At 36.0% G+C, this 17,923-nt stretch overlaps 1 protein-coding gene across 1 annotated transcript in view; it reads right to left on the bottom strand.

The window, feature by feature from the left end:
• Positions 1-17,923, bottom strand: part of LOC145778495 (sushi, von Willebrand factor type A, EGF and pentraxin domain-containing protein 1-like) — a 178,906-nt gene that overhangs the window by 126,362 nt on the left and 34,621 nt on the right. Inside the window, exons 7-12 of the mRNA XM_082589985.1 lie at positions 16,156-16,266; positions 15,768-15,977; positions 12,035-12,226; positions 11,074-11,277; positions 10,610-10,801; positions 10,078-10,263 (exon numbers count right to left, since the gene is read on the bottom strand). Coding sequence (XP_082446111.1) covers positions 10,078-10,263; positions 10,610-10,801; positions 11,074-11,277; positions 12,035-12,226; positions 15,768-15,977; positions 16,156-16,266 — 1,095 coding nt within the window. The remainder of the gene's footprint in view (positions 1-10,077; positions 10,264-10,609; positions 10,802-11,073; positions 11,278-12,034; positions 12,227-15,767; positions 15,978-16,155; positions 16,267-17,923) is intronic.

The raw sequence follows: 17,923 nt of genomic DNA, 5'->3' as shown, positions 1-17,923 counted from the left end.
CGGCTCACTTGCGCAACTTTGAGATGCAGAACTAGCATCACTGACAGAGTGACAGATGTCAAGCTTGTATGCAGCCACTGTGTGGAGGATGTGCTTCGACAAAATGCAAAATGCATTGCGTCAATTGACCCGTCTAATCTTTCTAGCTATGTCGGAATCGTCTTCTTCTATTGTTAATGCTTTCAAATTCAAACGGAATGACTAACAGTTTACCAACTTTGCTTTGCACAACAGATAAGATGTTTCTTTTTCAGTCAAGCTAGTTGTTGAACAACGCAGCTCATCCCTACCCAAGGTGTAATAAAGTATGTGTTGTTACTGAAAGAATGGTGTCCGAGGGAAAGGAAGTCTTCATCCTAGTAATGCTCAAAATTCTAGCTGATCGAAATCGATTTTTAGCTATATTTGATTGAACTGACTCGTGTGAAAATAAATGTCATTGCATTACTACTAATGCCAATGCTAAAAAAGTATTGTAATGAAAAATTCGTCTTCTCGTCACCCAACGCTTAGTATCAAGTATGGGATCAACATTACTTTACTACCTTCCATCTATACTGTATGCTGACTAATGTGTCATTGGATACTGACAAAGATCATAAACAGACATAACTCAGCAACAACACTACATTTAACATTATAAAAACAAAAAACAAAAAGCGAACGTTTTCGACTAGTCATATAGCCCTTTTCAAGCCTATAAGAAAAATACATTTTTATATGATTCTTTAGCATTTCTTTTAAAAATGTATTTTTCTTATAGGCTTCAAAAGGGCTATTTGACTAGCCGAAAACGTTCGCCTTTTGTTTTTTGTTTTTATAATGTTAAATGTAGTGTTGTTGCTGAGTAGGGTGGCTCGTTTTTGAACTTTTTCTTTTAATTCTCTCGGGGTAGTGGGGAAATGGTGTCAATGAGTGAGAAAACGCTCATGACAAAATTTGAGATTCGTAACAAATTGTCTTTAGCCTCCTCATGGGGCTCAAAAACGAAAAATGGGGCCAAAAACGCAATTTTTCAAAAAAATAAAAAAATTATTTTGCAAAAATATTTTTAGTTTGGGTAGATACAATATTGTTTAAATATATTTAATTAACCTAAGAAAAAAAATTGGAGTCATTTGAACTATTCCTTCAGCTTCCTCACAGCTTCTGAAAATTACGCATTTTGCTTAAAATTTTGCATTTTTGTGTGTGGTTACATAACTACAAAACGTCATTGCATTTCTCTTTATAGACCTGCCCTGAGCTGTTGCGCCATTTTTTAATGAAATTGGGTTAATTTGGTAGGATATAGTGACGTCCTCTATTGTATTTGCGTCACTGACGAAGCCATGGTTGTCACAACGAAAGCTTTGACAAAAAATGAAAGAATTTAAACAATACATGTTTCTGTTGCTGTTTTAAGGTAAAGGTAACTTTTTCTTATTAACACATGGTGTTTCAAATGAATATTTCGGTAATGCCCTGAAGAACGATAATACACAGTAGCAACAGCAGTTACTAAAGGTTACAATAGCAAACAGCAAGGCTTTTGAAAGAGATTCAAACCAGCGAAATTATAATCAACAACACAAGAAAGGTTTTCAACAAAAACACAATCAACGAATTCAACAACAACGCAATCAACGTATTCAACAAAATCAACAAAAACTTAGGCTACAGCAATGTTGAACACAGTAGCCTAGTGCAAAAGTTTCTGTTCAAATGTTAAATTGCTTTTCATTGTCAAATTTCGGCGTTATCTTTCGGCTCAGTGACGTTGTTCTAATGAAACCGTCTCTATTCTTCATTTTCTTGACCACAAACTTTGCTGGATGCTGCCGTTACCAACTTTATCATTCTTTCTACTGCTTGTGTGTGACAGGGAATTTTGAAGAGCTCACTTGGCACCGGTAGTGGAGTTCCTTGACTGATTGCTTTGCATATTACTTCATCTGTTACATCTTGGTGTGAGATCAACGTTTTGCCAGTCAATTAATTCATGAAATGCCGTGGTGTCAAAATTTATGATTGGAATTTTAAAACCTCTCACACTGCTGTTTCGTCTGGATGGACATTATATCCATTTCTTTGCATCACTGGAAAAACGATTTGTTTGACTTCTATTGGCAGGCAGCGTGTTCTCATAATTGTTTCGTGCATGTGCTTTGCACCATGTGTAGCAGATGGATTGCATTTTATTTTGAACCACATTGGTGTATATACTTTCATAATAAATTCCACCAAAAGAATTAAAGTGCCAGATGGGTTGGATTTCGTCACATAGAGACGCAAAATTCTGTTTGCTGTCGTCAGCCAGCGTGAATGACATATTGTTCCAGGATTACGTTGAAATACAGAATCATTCACAGTGGCTTTTGATACTGCTCGGTGGATTTCATATAGATACTTCTGGTCAATACTTAGGTCATCACAATCCACTTCTGTCCTTTCTGTTACAATTGTGCGAAATGTAACGTTAACAGCAACTTGTTCGCAATTTCCCAATGCTTGGCCAATTTCTCCGGTGAATCCACCTGGTCCACTTGTTTTCCCATCAAATTTTTGAATTATATGTCTTAACCCTATTATCCCTAGGTTCTGGGTTCCACCGAATCCCCAGGTGGTGCTGATTCAGCACCCAGTTTAAGCGCTTATAACTCTTTTATTACGAGTCTCATCATTACCATCTTTTGACTACAGATAGAAAATTTATCTGGGGTTATGAAAATTGTAAAATTGTCATTCAATTGCTTAAAATACTCTTGATTCAAAGCAATACACAAGCAGTACTTTTTTTACCACATTTAAAATAAAGAAACACTGCAATCAAGAAAAAATGTTCGTTTTTTCTCACTCTCCGCGTCATCAGCGTTTGCGGTTTCCATTCTCTCGAGAGATTGAAGGCTGACAAATGATTTTAAGATTCTTCTCTCTGTGGTTTTTCTTGCCGACGTATTTGTCAGCGCTCAATGTAGCTGTTCATTTTAAAGGATTTTAACGTCCGAAGACGTTAGTCTGATTTTGAATAACGCAATAGTAGAATTGCTTTTCTTGAAAAGGTTTCACTGTGGTCTTTCAGTATAGTCAGAAACAATTCAAGCTGTTTCGTCTATAGCCTATGGTTCACACAATTTTGTATTGTTGAGAAGTATCTTATTCTGTGCGAGTCAAACGAATCTTCACGACACTCTGGACACTTTTTTTTTATAAAAACGTCTTGCAGTTTGTTCCACTCACCAGAATGAAAATATTTGTTTTTGATTCATTTTATGGTGTTGTCAAGTTTTGTTTAACTTAGTAAAAGAAACTGTATTGAGTAGGACCGTTTGTCACAAAGTAGATTGTAATAGCAAAAAACAGTTGAATTTTTTGCAGCATTACGGAAGTTAAAAAAAATGCACGAATAAACCTCAAACAAGTTTTGAAGTCTATGCCGACTTGCCTAGCACTACCCGGCAAGAAAAATTTGTGCATTTTGCATTGATTCAATGTCTGTAGACTTTTTTCTCAGTATTAAAAATACATCGTTTTAGTAGCTGGGTAAATCCTCATAAAAACGGCAACGTCACTGCAACTACGTCGATTTCATAGTCCAGCCACAATGATTTATTCAGTCAAAAATAAGATCAGAAAATTATTAAATTTTGTATTGCAATGCAGCACAAGCAGTTTATAATATTGTGCATTTAAAATTTTCTACTGTATGCCTGTTTTACTTTGCATTGCAACAAATTGCCCAATGACGACTAAATAAAATCCTGCTTGAGACTCGCGGCAGATTGAACATAGCGACTTTGGTATAGCGCCTGTATTGCGAAGTCCACGCAGAAGTTATTTTCCAATGCAGAGCTAACTGCCATCAAATTGTGATAATATTTAGCAGGTGGAAATATGAAAAGCACATGGATAACTCTGTAGGCTACTGCAGTTGGGCATAATGTGTTGCCAAAAAGCAAACCTTGTCATTGTTTTGGTTTTGTTTCACTTTTCTTTAGTTAATAGAATATAGGAAAATTTTTCCCGGTTCTCTATACTCCTAATTTCAGTCGGAATCCCTTTTCGAGTAGCCTTTATAGTTCCGGCTGATGTTATGCAGCTATGCTTCGCTCTAAAAGCCACTCGGCTAAATGTTGTGTCCCTGTAAATCTATGTTTTCTGCCCGTGGAAAAGACATTTTGAAGCCAAAGCGAGCTGGGCTTAGCGATCAACATTTTGAAATGCTGTTGTTTCTGAAAGGAAATTGATGTTGTGCCTCTTCGCTCATTTTAGATACCGGTATAAAAGTATTGACACGGCCTTCTGCTTATAAGTACGGAGTGTCCTTGGCATGTCGTTTTTTCAATTTTTTATTTTTTTATATTTGGTAGGCGGACGTTTTGGGCTTGGATTATGGATTTTTAGAAGCATTATAGTATGTGGACAGCTAGCAGAGTGGTCGCTGTTTTGTAGTTAGGCAACAGCTACGAACAAAGTATCGTCTTGCCCTTTATCATGTATTTTTCAACTTGTAGCCTACTTCATGCAAAGAAGAGTAGTTGTAGGTCAGTACACATCCATTTCTTTGAAAAGTAACTGCAACAAGTTACTTTAAAAAAAGCGGTAACTGTAACTAAAACTAGTTACTTTTTGAACGAAGTAACTGTAACTCAATTACTTTGAAAGTAACTAGTGCCCACCACTGGAAGCTATGCTTCGCTCTAAAAGCCACTCAGCTGACGTCACTTATGTATACAGTCTATTTTCTAAAGTATAGCGTAGTTATCTAAATCTTTAGAAAGTTAAAGAAGCATAAAAGATGTTAGAAATTGTCAAATTGTTGCCCACATTCGATAAATGGATTCATAATTATCAAAATAACTTATAAAATGAGACCCTGATTGTGACTTTAAAAAAATAATTTTTTACATGAACATGAAAGACCAGCCACCAAATTAATCCTTTTTAGCTTTGGTTCAACGTCTGCAAATGTCTGTCTGGGCGATGCTTAGGAAAAAGAGGGTAGCTTCATTTCTAATGGATATAGGCGTCAGCCCTCCGCGATTTACAAGAAGGTATCTACGCTCACTTCAAATGCTTCCTTCTCAGCACTTATGTAAAAGTTGTCGCCTTTTCGTTGACATAAATGTTTAATCAGTGGGAGAAAGGTTTAAAAATATTGACAAAGGTTTAAAAATATTTGGAAGATTTTACTGTTATGGATTTTATAGCCGGTGCATTATGACGGCAACAAATTATGATTTTCTTTGAGTTACGCAACCTAAAGCAGATGATCGATGCAAAAAAATAATAATAACAAGTACGTACACAGCAAAGAGTGATCAATGTTCTGATCTAATTCTTCGAAAACCGTACGTTATTATAGAGTAAATACTCGTTTTTTTCTAGGTATGGCAGAGCGAACAAATTCGCTCTCATAACGTTGATTCATTGGCTACAAACGCAAACAAAAGAAATTGCGGACATTGTACGTACATTGACCGAATCAGCATTTGCGTTGAAACGATAAAACTCGCACCAAGCAAGCACTTTCATGAAAAATTGAGATCTGTCCAGAAAATGTGGATAGCCTACATTTTGCAACATTTGAACATTTAGGCGACTGGAGAAAATTCAAGTTTGCAGTGATATGACGTTTTTGAATGAAGGCTCTTTGTATTGTCATCGCCACTTCCCGGTTTTGAAGGTAAAATAGATAAATGTGTACAGTTTTGTTGTTAGAAAAGGAATTCATAGATTGCGTTTGAAGATCAAGGAATTGTGAGGTCATAAGTTACAACTGCTATGAATCTCACAGCAAACAAAAAGATTTTTTATTTAGCAAATTGACTAAAGATCAGCGTTGCGTTCAAACGATGAAATTAGTAGCAAGTGTTTTGATAAAAAAATTGAAATCTACCAAGAAAATTTACTTTGGTTTTTCACGCCGCTTCTAAATGTTTCCTGGGGATGTTACGTTTACTGCAGCAATATGATGTTATTGGATGAAAGGTTTGTGTATGAAATAAAATCCTGCGTCAGCACAAATCTTTGACTGACAACGCTAAAGCAGAATCCACCAACCAGAAAATGAGTCATACATTTTTGCGGTTTTGTTTTCAGACAGTTCTCGGCCAGCGCGACGCTCCATATGAGCAATAAAGAAACACACAGTCTTCTCCGAAAAGAGCAATTTAGCAAAATTTCACCAATTGCATTTCAAAATGCATATGTTTGCATGAAAAGTATAAGACATTGGAGGCCTAAATTTACACACAATAAAATTCGATGAAATTTAGGAAAAGTCAAAAAAATCTGGATGCATGGAGCCAGTGGTTAAGCCGCGACAGCACATTTGAAGTGCTTGGTGCTGATTCAGCACCACCTGGGCAATATAGGGTTAAAGGCAATTCTATCCCATGAAGTTGGCAAATTAACAACTGTAATGGCCTGCTAACCGCTCTTTCCAACAGTGCAACAGCTTCATTTTTTGTGCCTGTATTAACATTTGTTCCGTCGCAACCAACTGCTCTCAAGTATGTTAAATCTAGATTGGATGTGTTGGAATTAAAGAATTTTATAATAGCTCTCAAAATATTTTTTGAAGAACCAGATTCCGGAGTGACATGGCTAATGAACTTTGATCCAGGCTTTTGCAACATACATAATGTTCTTCTTTAACCAGTGATTTGAAAACTTGCTGCCTTTTTTTACATTTGTAAGTGTTTCATCAATGCGCCTATCAAAATAAATAGCAAATGGGGAAACAAAATCTGCATCACTGGAGCTTTGTGCTTCTCTGTGGACCTTTTTTCTTTCTCGACGAATTTTATGTCGATCTATAACAGAGCTGTCATAACTTTTAATTATCACCCCAATGTCCAGTAACAATGAGCTTGCAATAAAAGCTGCTGTTCTGTCAGACACACCCGCTCTGTCGCACACTTGAGCTACAGATGAGAGACTCCGATTTCTCCTTTGGTTGCTTTTACCGAAAATATTCTCAGAGTCAGCAAGCTCTTCTTCACAAGTTAATTCATCACTATCTTCACATGTTACCGATGTGTCTGTGTCACATTCAGACGATGATGAAGCTAGTTCAATCCTGCGTTCAACGTATTGATTTGTCTGTGCTGCTTATCACTGTTTTCGTTTGTTTTTCCGCTGATTCATTTTTCTAACTCTGATAGTTTCAAGTTTGTCAATACCAAAAATAATCATTTTTCTATTCGTGCGCTGGTCAATCAAGAAGTCCTGCTCCTTATAGGGCACTTTTTTAGACGCAGAACATGTGCAAGATGTAAAATCCAAACATTTACATGCAGCAATATCAAAAAGCTTCTTTCCTTGATTTTGAATATTTTGTAGTTTGTCTTGGTACAAAGGAGTGTCTGCTCTGAATGGATAATCTTTCTGGAATTTCTTGAGCTGTGCATGGTAAGTATTTAACATATCCTTGACACGTATTTTTGAAACAATGGGGATAGAAGCTGACTCCCATATTTCCATTACTGAGTAAGTGACTATTGTAGAAATTCCTGAGAAGGCCGGTTCTTTAGATGACGATTCAAGAAAATACATTCTTTGAAACTGGCATGCTTTAATGACATCTTCGTAGTTTGGCAATACAGTAGCTGGCAAAGAGTTTGGCTGTCCAAATACAGGACACTCAGTACTTTTCCTGGTTAATTTGCTCATCATTTTAAAACTTTTACAAGAACCCAGCGTAGGCCTTTATACACATAGCAAACTGCAAACACATAAGAATTCATATTTTGAAAGGTTAGTACAACTATAACTGTCTTCCAGTCAGTTGAACTAGTAAAATAACTAAGTTAGTTAGTTAGTAGTCAACCTACTAACTAACCTACTCTTCCTGCTCGAACAAGAAGAATGGGTCAACGTCAACAATCAACAATATGTGTTTTTACAAAAAGTCACGCCATATTAGCTAACAAAGTAAACAATAGGTTGATTGTGATGCTGTTGTGGTGTGCTATTGTAACCTTTAGTTAGTAAGTGCCACTGATAGTAATTATTTCAAATTTTTGTCTAAGCTTTCGTTGTGACCGCCACGGCTTCGTCAGTGAAGTAAATTCAATAGAAGACGTCACTTTTTCCTACCAAATTAACCCAATTTTATTAAAAAATGACGCAACAGCTCGGGGCAGGTTTATAAAAAGATATGCAATGACGTTTTATAGTTGGCAAAATGTCTAACGCAATTATGTATAATGTAACCACCCACAAAAATGCGAAATTTTAAGTAAAATGCGAAATTTTCAGAAGCTGTGAGGAAGCTGAAGGAATAGTTCAAATGACTCCAATTTTTTTTCTTAGGGTAATTAGATATATCTAAACAATATTGTATCTACCCAAACTAAAAATATTTTTGCAAAATATTTTTTTTATTTTTTTGAAAAATTGCGTTTTTCGCCCCATTTTTCGATTTTTGAGCCCCATGAGGAGGCTAAAGACAATTTGTTACAAATCTCAAATTTTGTCATGAGCGTTTTCTCACTCATTGGCACCATTTCCCCACTACCCCGAGAGAATTTAAAAAAAAAGTTCAAAAACGAGCCACCCTATTGCTGAGTTATGTCTGTTTATGGTTTAAAAGAGTTACCTCTCTACCCAAATTGTACTGATAAAGATCCATACCAAAGCAACATTTTACAATTTCTTATGATTTTGTTCCTTGGTTTGTTTAACGCTTTGAAGGTTGGGCTCCTGGAGTCTTGCTCAGTTTGGGGGGGGGGGGGGGGGGCTGTCGATTCTTCTTATGCTTTAGACTTTTGACTCTAATTGTAGCGTGAGTTTACACATTATTTTTTGGTAGAGTAATGAAAAACATGCATTGCAATATTGTGATTAAAATTTTTTTACATAATTTTAATTTGAATCTATATTTTTCATGCAAAATAATACAATAATGCAAAATAACATATAATAATGCAAAATAACATATAAATAGAATATGAAATATTTCAGAGGATGTGCTGAGAAATGCCTAATATCTCTCAATTTATAACCTTTATTCGCTCAAAATTTCAGCTCAATAGAGGTAAGTAAAAGTTAGGAAAAGTCAAGAAATCTCGTAGTCGCAACTTCAGTGGTTTTAGAGATACAACTGTTGATACAAAAAAATTGAATTGACCGCCCCCTCCCCAACCTTTAAAGGGTTAATATGTCATCTTAGTTTTGTCAAATCAATTTGCATTTTCATATACTGTTGGAAGTGTATATAAGTTAATACGCCTATAAGTCTTTGCCTTAATATACTGTGAATTACGAAAATATAAAGAGATTAAATTTATCTAGAACAATATTTATTAAATTAAACATTTAAACAACTGGGAAGTCAACTGTCACAATCAATGTGCAAGGCCTCGCGACGGGCTGCTTTGTATCTTGACCGAACGTGCTGTTTTGATTGTGGAAGTCTTGAGAGATATGTTATTATCGATTACTGTCCTGTAGTGACCTCTGATTGCGAAATCTTTATTATGTGACATATTTCCAGAACATTTTGTGGACGTGCAAATCGGGAATATTCTTTTCTTGACTTACCAGGTGTTGGATGTTGTGACATCATAAAGATGTTTGCCAGTAGTAAATTTTGACAGAACGATGAGTTCTTATGATGTAACGTTATTGTACCTTCTCAAAGTTACTCAAAATTGTAGATTGTTGTTGTAGTAGTTGGCAATAGGTGCAGAGATTATTGTTGATTGAGAGTTGAAGTTATTGACTACGAGTAAACCAAACTTGATGCTTATATAAATTCTGATTGACATCAGAATCGTATGAGAAGCTGTGAGTGGATTACGTTAAATTCGATTAATAGTTGTAAGCGTTAGAATCTATACTGTTACTATTACTTTGATTAGTTGCTGGAAGTGCTGACCCATTCGTTATATTCCTTCAAGAATTTTCATTTTCATTTCACTAGTAGAACTATCCAACCATTTAATTGACTGCTTTTCGGTGATATCCCATTAAACTACGTCATTAATCTTTTCCAAGTCTCTTTCCTGGTAAGAGATAGGAAGAAATGGTGACATCAACCAATAAAAATATAGCGGCAAACAACAATATTGAAGTTAATTACAAACAAACCTCTACAACTCGGAACATCATGTGACCAGGTGCCATCTCTACGGCAAATAACCCTCTCCTCTCCAACCAGTCTGTAATTATCCCGGCATCTGTAAGTTATGGTATCCCCCAATCCAGCCACACTTCCCTCAAAGCTTTGACGGATCGATCCAAACTGTGGCCAATTCGGGACGGGACATTGAACAACTAGACAAAAATTGAAAAAAACAATGCTTCAAACCTCACATAAAAATAAATTTATTTGCAATAACATGGAAATGATGTAATAAAAATTATAACGTTGATTTATTAGAAGGTTCATTCAACATTTATAAGAGAAATTACAAGAATTGGCCCAAACTGATGAAGTTGTAGAAACTAGCTGCAACATTTCTTGTTGTTTGACTTTCGTCAGTTTGTGCTTTAAGGTAATTGTTCTGAGCAGCATTCCTTCAATCGCTATTGTGAGTTAACATTGAAAATAATGGTTTTCTAAAGTTAAGGTATTTGTAAGATTGATTGTTCAAGTGAGGCAGATGATAAGGCAACCCACGTGTGCAAGTTGGGACATCGAAAGTCCAAGTCTTGTCTCTCTGGCATGCCACAGTCAAACTATCCCTTTGTCTTCCTTCCATCCTATGTCCTTCATTGCATTCGTAAGTGAAGCGCTCACCAAGGCGCAATCTTGGTTCTATCGTAGATATCTTTCCTAACTCAAGACTTTCCGGAACAATGCATTCGATTACTGCATTTAAAAATATATATGGTCACTTTGTCGTAAGAAATTCAATCAATTACTATCTTGGCGATAAACTTTTAACATTAGATACGTTATGTGTCAAGGCGTTCAATAATCTCTTTTCCTCTGTGCGTTTTTATGTTTTGACATTTACAGAGTTTAAGCAGCAAAAGTAACAGTTGATGTGAGGTAATATTTCAATGGCATTAAGTCTACAGAAGTTGAAGCAAATTTAAAAACTGAAAAACTGAAAGAAATAATCTGAGTTTGTTACATACGTCGACAAGTTGGCAGCCTTCGAGACCATCTTCTGTTCTTTTGACAAGTCACAGTCAATTCTCCGTTTTCTTGATTCACCATTTCGTAACCATGGTTACATGTATAAGTAAGCTTTCCTCCCAAAGCAATATAGTTGCTCTTCGTGTATCGGCTGTCACTTGATGACGATCCGAAGCGAGGTCTGTTTACACGACAATCGATTTCTGTACAAAACCAATATGACATCAAGCAAGAACAGGATTACATCTCAGCAAGTGGCAACAAATCGTAAGCCACCAGTTTGAAATACCACAAGTTTGAATTTCATAGCAAGCTATCAGATCCACAAAATGTCACAAAACACTTTATCCCATTCATTTTTTGCTGGATACTGGTTGTCTTTGAAGTGCGATCCTCATCAGAAGTGGATCCAGCAAGTAGGTTTAGAGAAGGGGCAGATTTCAACAAAACGCAATGACGTGTAGTTCTACATTATTCCGTTCTTGCAAATACACGTAAATAAAGTAACTTTTCTATGTTTTGGAAGAATCATCAAATGTTGAGAAACGAGCAATATTTGCTTGATCATAATCTTGGTGGGCTGCACACCTTCGATAGTCAAAGTTTCAATAGTGAAGAAAGGGGCGTTCTTCACGGCTATCAGCACAAGGCTGAGCAGTGAGCACTCACTACTACAGCAAGCAGTTGCGATTCGCTAACCATAACGATGTAGCTTCCACGCTAGCCATTCAAATCGGCTGCTGAGAAACATAAAGTTTCAATAGTGAAGAAAGGGGCGTTCTTTCCGGCTATCAACACAAGGTTGAGCACTCACTAGTACAGCGAGCAGTTGCGATTCGCTAACCGTAACGGTGTAGCTTCCACGCTAGCCATTCAAATCGGCTGCTGAGAAACACAAAGTGTCAATTGTTACGTTGATCTGACAAACATGATTTTGCCATCACAATAAATATAACTAACCAACGCAAGTAGGTACACCACGACTCCAGGACGAATCTGCTCTGCAAGTCGCTTGCACCTCTCCGCTCGGGTTGTTTTCCATTCTGTATCTATCCGCGCACGTATACGTGATGACGTCATCCAGAGTAAATGAAGCTCTTCGAGGTGAGACCAAAACAAACCGGGGGTGGTTTGGTACAAAGCATAGAATTTCTGTAAAAACATCGAAGCTGATGAGTTTTAATGAAGTTATTTTGTATAAATGTTTAACTGTGCTAATGCGGAAGCAAAGTTATGAGAGCTTGTGCATCTTTAATCATATTTACTAAAATGCAGGTGGTATGGTTCTTCTCAATAAACTTGTGCAATCTGGTTGAAATTGTGATTAAGATAATGACCTGATTCCCAGAAACGTGTCATATCGCGACAAAATCATTATCAAAAGTTTTCTTGGATGTCCTCACCAAGACTGTGGAGGTTCGGTGTTGTACATCAACAAAATGACTATGAATGCATAAAGAGTAACAAAAATCGAACCCAAGATGCGGATCATTAATTACACCATGTAGCACAATTTGTGTTTGGCTACTTTTTTTTAATGCTTCTTTGTGTATTTTGGGTGCTGAGTTCAAAATTCCAGTTAGTTTTTTCGTGCCATTCGTACATTCAATTTTTTTTATCTGATATAGCTGTAAGTAGCCTAAGTCGCAAATTGTGTTATACTCTTGCAGTTGATTTCAACTCAACATCAAGGTCCCGCTCGGTATATTGAACACAAAATCAAGTTTAAGTTTATAAAGAAGGCTTGAAGATAAACATAACATACAGTCGTAACCAAAAGTTTAAGACCAGGCTTGATTTATGACGTTTTTTGTATTACGCCATAATACTGCATCAGATATTGTTTAAGTTGCACCATCTTTATTCTGGGTCGAAATCTGATGTAATCAGTCATTATTTAGCAAATATCAATTGAACATCAGCCAGTAGAGATCACTTTTCTGTATTTCTTATCTGCCCAAAATGAGCAAAATGTGCTCCCTTTTGGAGGTTCAGCGATGTCAAATTGTTGTTCTCCTCAGGAAAGGCTACACAGAACATCAAATTGATGAGCAGCTTGGATTTAGAAAAACTTTTGTGCATCAGGCAATTGTGAAATTTAAGAAATCAGCAACTTATGTTGTTGCAAAACGCAGTGGTTGTCCTTGAAAAACAACTCCTAGTCTGACATCTTTATGAAAAGGCAAGTGGTGAAGTCTCCAACATGTTCAGCCAAACAAATCAGGGCCGATTTGAATGAAGTTGGTATTCCAGTCAGCAGGAGGACTGTTAGCCGCCGTTTAGTTGTAGAATTTGGTCTGAAATCACGAAAACCAGCAAGATAATCGAGGCTTACACCAGCGATGAAGAAGAAGGGTCTCCTGTTTGCATTGCAGCACAAAGACTGGACTTCTGCCCAATGGTTTAAAGTTTCATTTTCGGACGAATCAAGTGTCCAACAGTTTGGTGTAAGAAAAAGAAATGTCCGTCGACCCTCAGGTACACAATTTGATGAAAAGTATACACGGCAAACGGTGAAACATCCACCAGGTGTGATGATATGGGGAGCCATTTCGACCAAAGGTACAGCCGGCCTCTTTTTTCTAAAACCAGGAACCACGATGAACGGCCAGAAATACTTGAACTTAATGAAAGAGAAGCTACAACTGCACAGTAATGCACATGTCGGTGCACGAGTGTACAATTTTGGTGCAAGATGGAGCCCTATGTCATCGTTTAAAGACAGTAACAGAGTTTTTTAGGGCTAAGAAAATCACTCTTCTGCAGTGGCCGGGGAACAGTCCCAATCTTAACCCTATCGAAAACTTTTGGACTTTTCTCAAAAATAATGTTGCTGAAAAACATCCCTCCAGTATTCTTCCCTACTTGAAGTAATCAAATTAGTTTGGATCCGTGAAATTCCTGAAAAACTTTGCAAAAATTTAATCGAAACTATGCCCAGACGAATCAAGGCCGTCATCAAAGTGAAAGGAAGACACACCAAATATTAAAAATTTGAGATTTTGATGCAAAATACAATATAAATGCTTATTACTTTGTCATTATATACAGTTAGCAAGAAATAAGTGAAAAAGCGACAAGAAATAGGAGGGAGAACTGATTTTCTCGAAATTTGCGGTCTGGTCTTAAACTTTTGGCCACGACTGTAGTTTTACAAACAGTAAGCGTCATTCAAAAATTTACTTTTGCGTGATCTTTTCGTTTATGACCGCCACTGCCTGGCTTTACCAAAGACCAAATGTAGTCTCACAGCATTGCATTGTCTCAGTGGCCTTTATAGCCTATCGTTTTGTGCTTATTTGGGGACCTAGCATTGTGCTTATTTGGGGACCCACAAATATTCCTCCTTTTGTTGTGCAAACCGATAGTATGGGAAACATAGAGCTGATTTCTTGAAAAACTTGTCTTTGAAATTCTAAAGCTTTTACAAACTATTTTACCAGACCTCAGTTGATATGAAGTGGTTGTAGTAGCCTATGTATTCTTCCCTTCTTAGAAGAGGCTCCCTAGTAACTTACATTTCTGGAGTTAATTTTTCAGTTTTTAATTTGTCAGCTCTACTACTCCACAAGCACAAAAAAGCAAGAGCCACCAAAGTCAAAACACACATATCACTTAAACTGAGCGTAACTGATGTTAAAGAGCAGTTGCTTGACATTTTGACAATCTTTTTTCATCTGTATTGCATAAGCAAATGAAACTGATGGATATATGTTGCCATTGTGAAGTAACACTGCTTTGTGACTTTTGGTAGAAGTGTAATACCACGGAGTAAGGACATGATCTATTCCAAGTGCCTATTTCTGCAAGCAGTACTCTGAAGTCATCATCAAGCAGAGTCCACTCATTTAGCCTGAATGTTAATAACTCTAATTCCGATTTTTTTAAATCCAGATTACGTATTAATTCATACAATTCTTTTGAGCTGAAAAATGAGGTTCTGAAATTGTTGGTGCATATTCCGCACTAGTGTCTGTATTTTTGCTTGTTGCTGAGTCTTCACTGAAGTACAGTATATTAATTTTCTATCTAACATAATGAAGAATAAGTAGACAACATATAAAAAATTGAATCCAGTCTGAGAGCATAATTATAAATCACTGTTAGTTATGCAGAGAAAAAAAATTAACATTTGATGGTGGGTTTGAAACTGGTCAGGCTGAACTGTGAGTAACAGGTGCAATGAATGAGGGTTTACTTGAATTCGTCACAGCTCTTCTTCCGCTAATCTTGCGATACTTTGATATGTTTATTATCCAAAATCATCATGATGATTTGCGGGTCTCTCAAACTAACGGAACTGCAAATGACTTAACTTTTCCAAAACCCGCTCAATCATCCTCCAAGATTAGATCGACAGCTGCCACAAAGTCCATGTGGTGCTCATGACTAATCTTGATTACTAATGTCCATCCTCTAATATAGTCTAGATACTGTCCGAAACATTATAATGATAATGCTGTCAGACAGACACAGATCATAGCAACCATAACCGCATAAAAAACCTACGGTTTACGGAAATCATAAAAAAGGAAATCATCGTATTTTAAAAACGATCGATGATAAAAAAAAAACTGATAGCATTTTTGGAATCAGCGCTTGAAAGTCATAAAGATACACTTAAAAAATGTAGCCAAACCAAAAATGTTTTGAATTTTGTTACGTAGTGTTATTCAAACAAAGTCATCATTACTTTCACAAGTAGGTGTTCTCTCGCTCCACGTCCTGTCTATCTGACAAGATGCTCTTAGCCTCCCACTTTCCACACCAACCATCTTGTATGTGTAATCACACGAGTACTCAATCACGCTCTTGTAGAAGAGGAAGCGTTGTCCTTCCTGGTCTTCGTCTACTGGACTTACAGATCCAAATTCAGGAGACCGGGGGATTCTGCATCGAATTTCTATACACAAGCGTTGTTGTTAAGACTTTACAATGGAGGTATTCTTGTAAACGATTGTTTTAATTTTAAAAGCATATACAAATGTTATGTTCCATCATGGGAAATTATGCAGATGTCAACAAGAATTGTGACGTAGTTGCAAAACAAAGCTTCACTCAAACAAAAATTCTTGTCCTACCTGTTTCGCATCTTTCTCCCTCGTAGCCATCCACACAATAGCAACGGAAGCTTTTTATTCGGTTCACACAAGTTCCCCCGTTTAAACAAGTCCCCCCTGCACATTCGTCAGCTAAAAAACAGAAAGCTCTTTATTAAACTTCAATTTACTAAAATTATGACCATGTTTTAAGATTGTATTTCGCATTACTTGTCAGGTAACATGCTAATACATTCACAAGATGGAGTTATCATATTTATAATAAGCGATATTTTTTTATAACTATTTGATGTGCCAGGATTTATAAATACCAACATCTGATTCCCTCTTCGAAAAGGTAGTTGCGAGTTACACTTGACGCGAAATTTTTAAAGGGTTGGATAGAAAGATATCCCAAAATTCTATTTTAATAATTTAGCTCAGTGACGTAGCCACAAAGACAATTTTTTGAAAAAAAACTGCTGGGGAGCATATTTTAATACTTAATATTTCAATATTTCAAATATTTTAATATTATAAATATTTTAATATTTCAAATATTTTAATATTTCAAATATTTTAATATTTCAATTATTTTAATATTTCAAATATTTTAATATTTTAAATATTTCAATATTTCAAATATTTTAATATTTCAAATATCTTATATTAGAAATAAAGGCTTTTAAAAAGATATCTACTGAATGCGATTAACGTTTATGAAACGTCATTCAAAATGAAACACAACAACGTTGTGAAAAAACTAAAAATAGATTTTTATTGTGGGGGTAAGGTAAAATTTTACGGGAGGGTTCTTTTGCTTTCCAAGCCCCCATAGCCATGTCTCTGATAGAAATATTTAAAACTTGAAAATGCAGTTCTGAAAATGCTCTGGAGCAGAAAATGTTACCTAATTTGTATAGTTTACTATGGAGAGGGGGAGGGTTAAATATAATTTCAACTTTAACACTGAGTTTAGGATACAACAGCACATTCTAAGACCCTAAGAAAAATTATTTTAAAATTTCCGCCAAACTTTCGCCTCGACCCTGAAAAAAAATTTTCGCATAAAAGTGTCTTGTATTTTATTGACGCCACTTTTTGCTTATGGAATAATAATTTCAAATATTGTTTGCAACTGTACTAAAACACGCTAATAATGTTGCATGACATCCGCAATTTTTTTTCTTCTATTTTGGTTCATCGTAAAACACAGAAAAGTGATCATTCTTATTTGTGTGCATGACTGCGTACATGCTCAAAAGCGTACCGAAAATACAGATATTCTGTATTGAAGAAATAGAGAAAAGCATACCACATTAAATTGATCCGAAGGTACTGTAATGTACGGCTTTATTCACACAAGTATGCCTTCTTAATCCTATCTTAATACGAGCTGTTTTTGTACGCGGAAAGCACGTCACTGGCTATCTTAGCTCCATGATAATTAATCGCTAATAACGGGAGCTATGAAAATGAGAGAGCCAAAATATTTTACAAGATAATAGTCATGTGCATTGTGCGTATAGAAATTTAATTTTTACCCAACAAATTTATTGAAATAAATAGTTTGAGATGAAAAGACGTCAGAGAGACAGTTTTTATTCTACTTTCCCAAAAATACCTTTTTGAATTATAATATAAAGTAGGCTAATGCTAAACTAAACAAAAAATTACTTTTGCTCATATATATAAACCATTTTTGGCCGTTTTTACATTTCAAGGTAATTACACTAACATTTATATTTAACTTACATTAATTTATATAATATCTAGCATTGTACGAAAATGTCTAGCCACCTGAGACGAA

Source organism: Aplidium turbinatum, chromosome 1 (assembly GCF_918807975.1).
Source record: "Aplidium turbinatum chromosome 1, kaAplTurb1.1, whole genome shotgun sequence".
Classification (NCBI taxonomy): Eukaryota; Metazoa; Chordata; class Ascidiacea; order Aplousobranchia; family Polyclinidae; genus Aplidium; species Aplidium turbinatum.
This window is presented reverse-complemented; position numbering and strand designations above follow the sequence as displayed.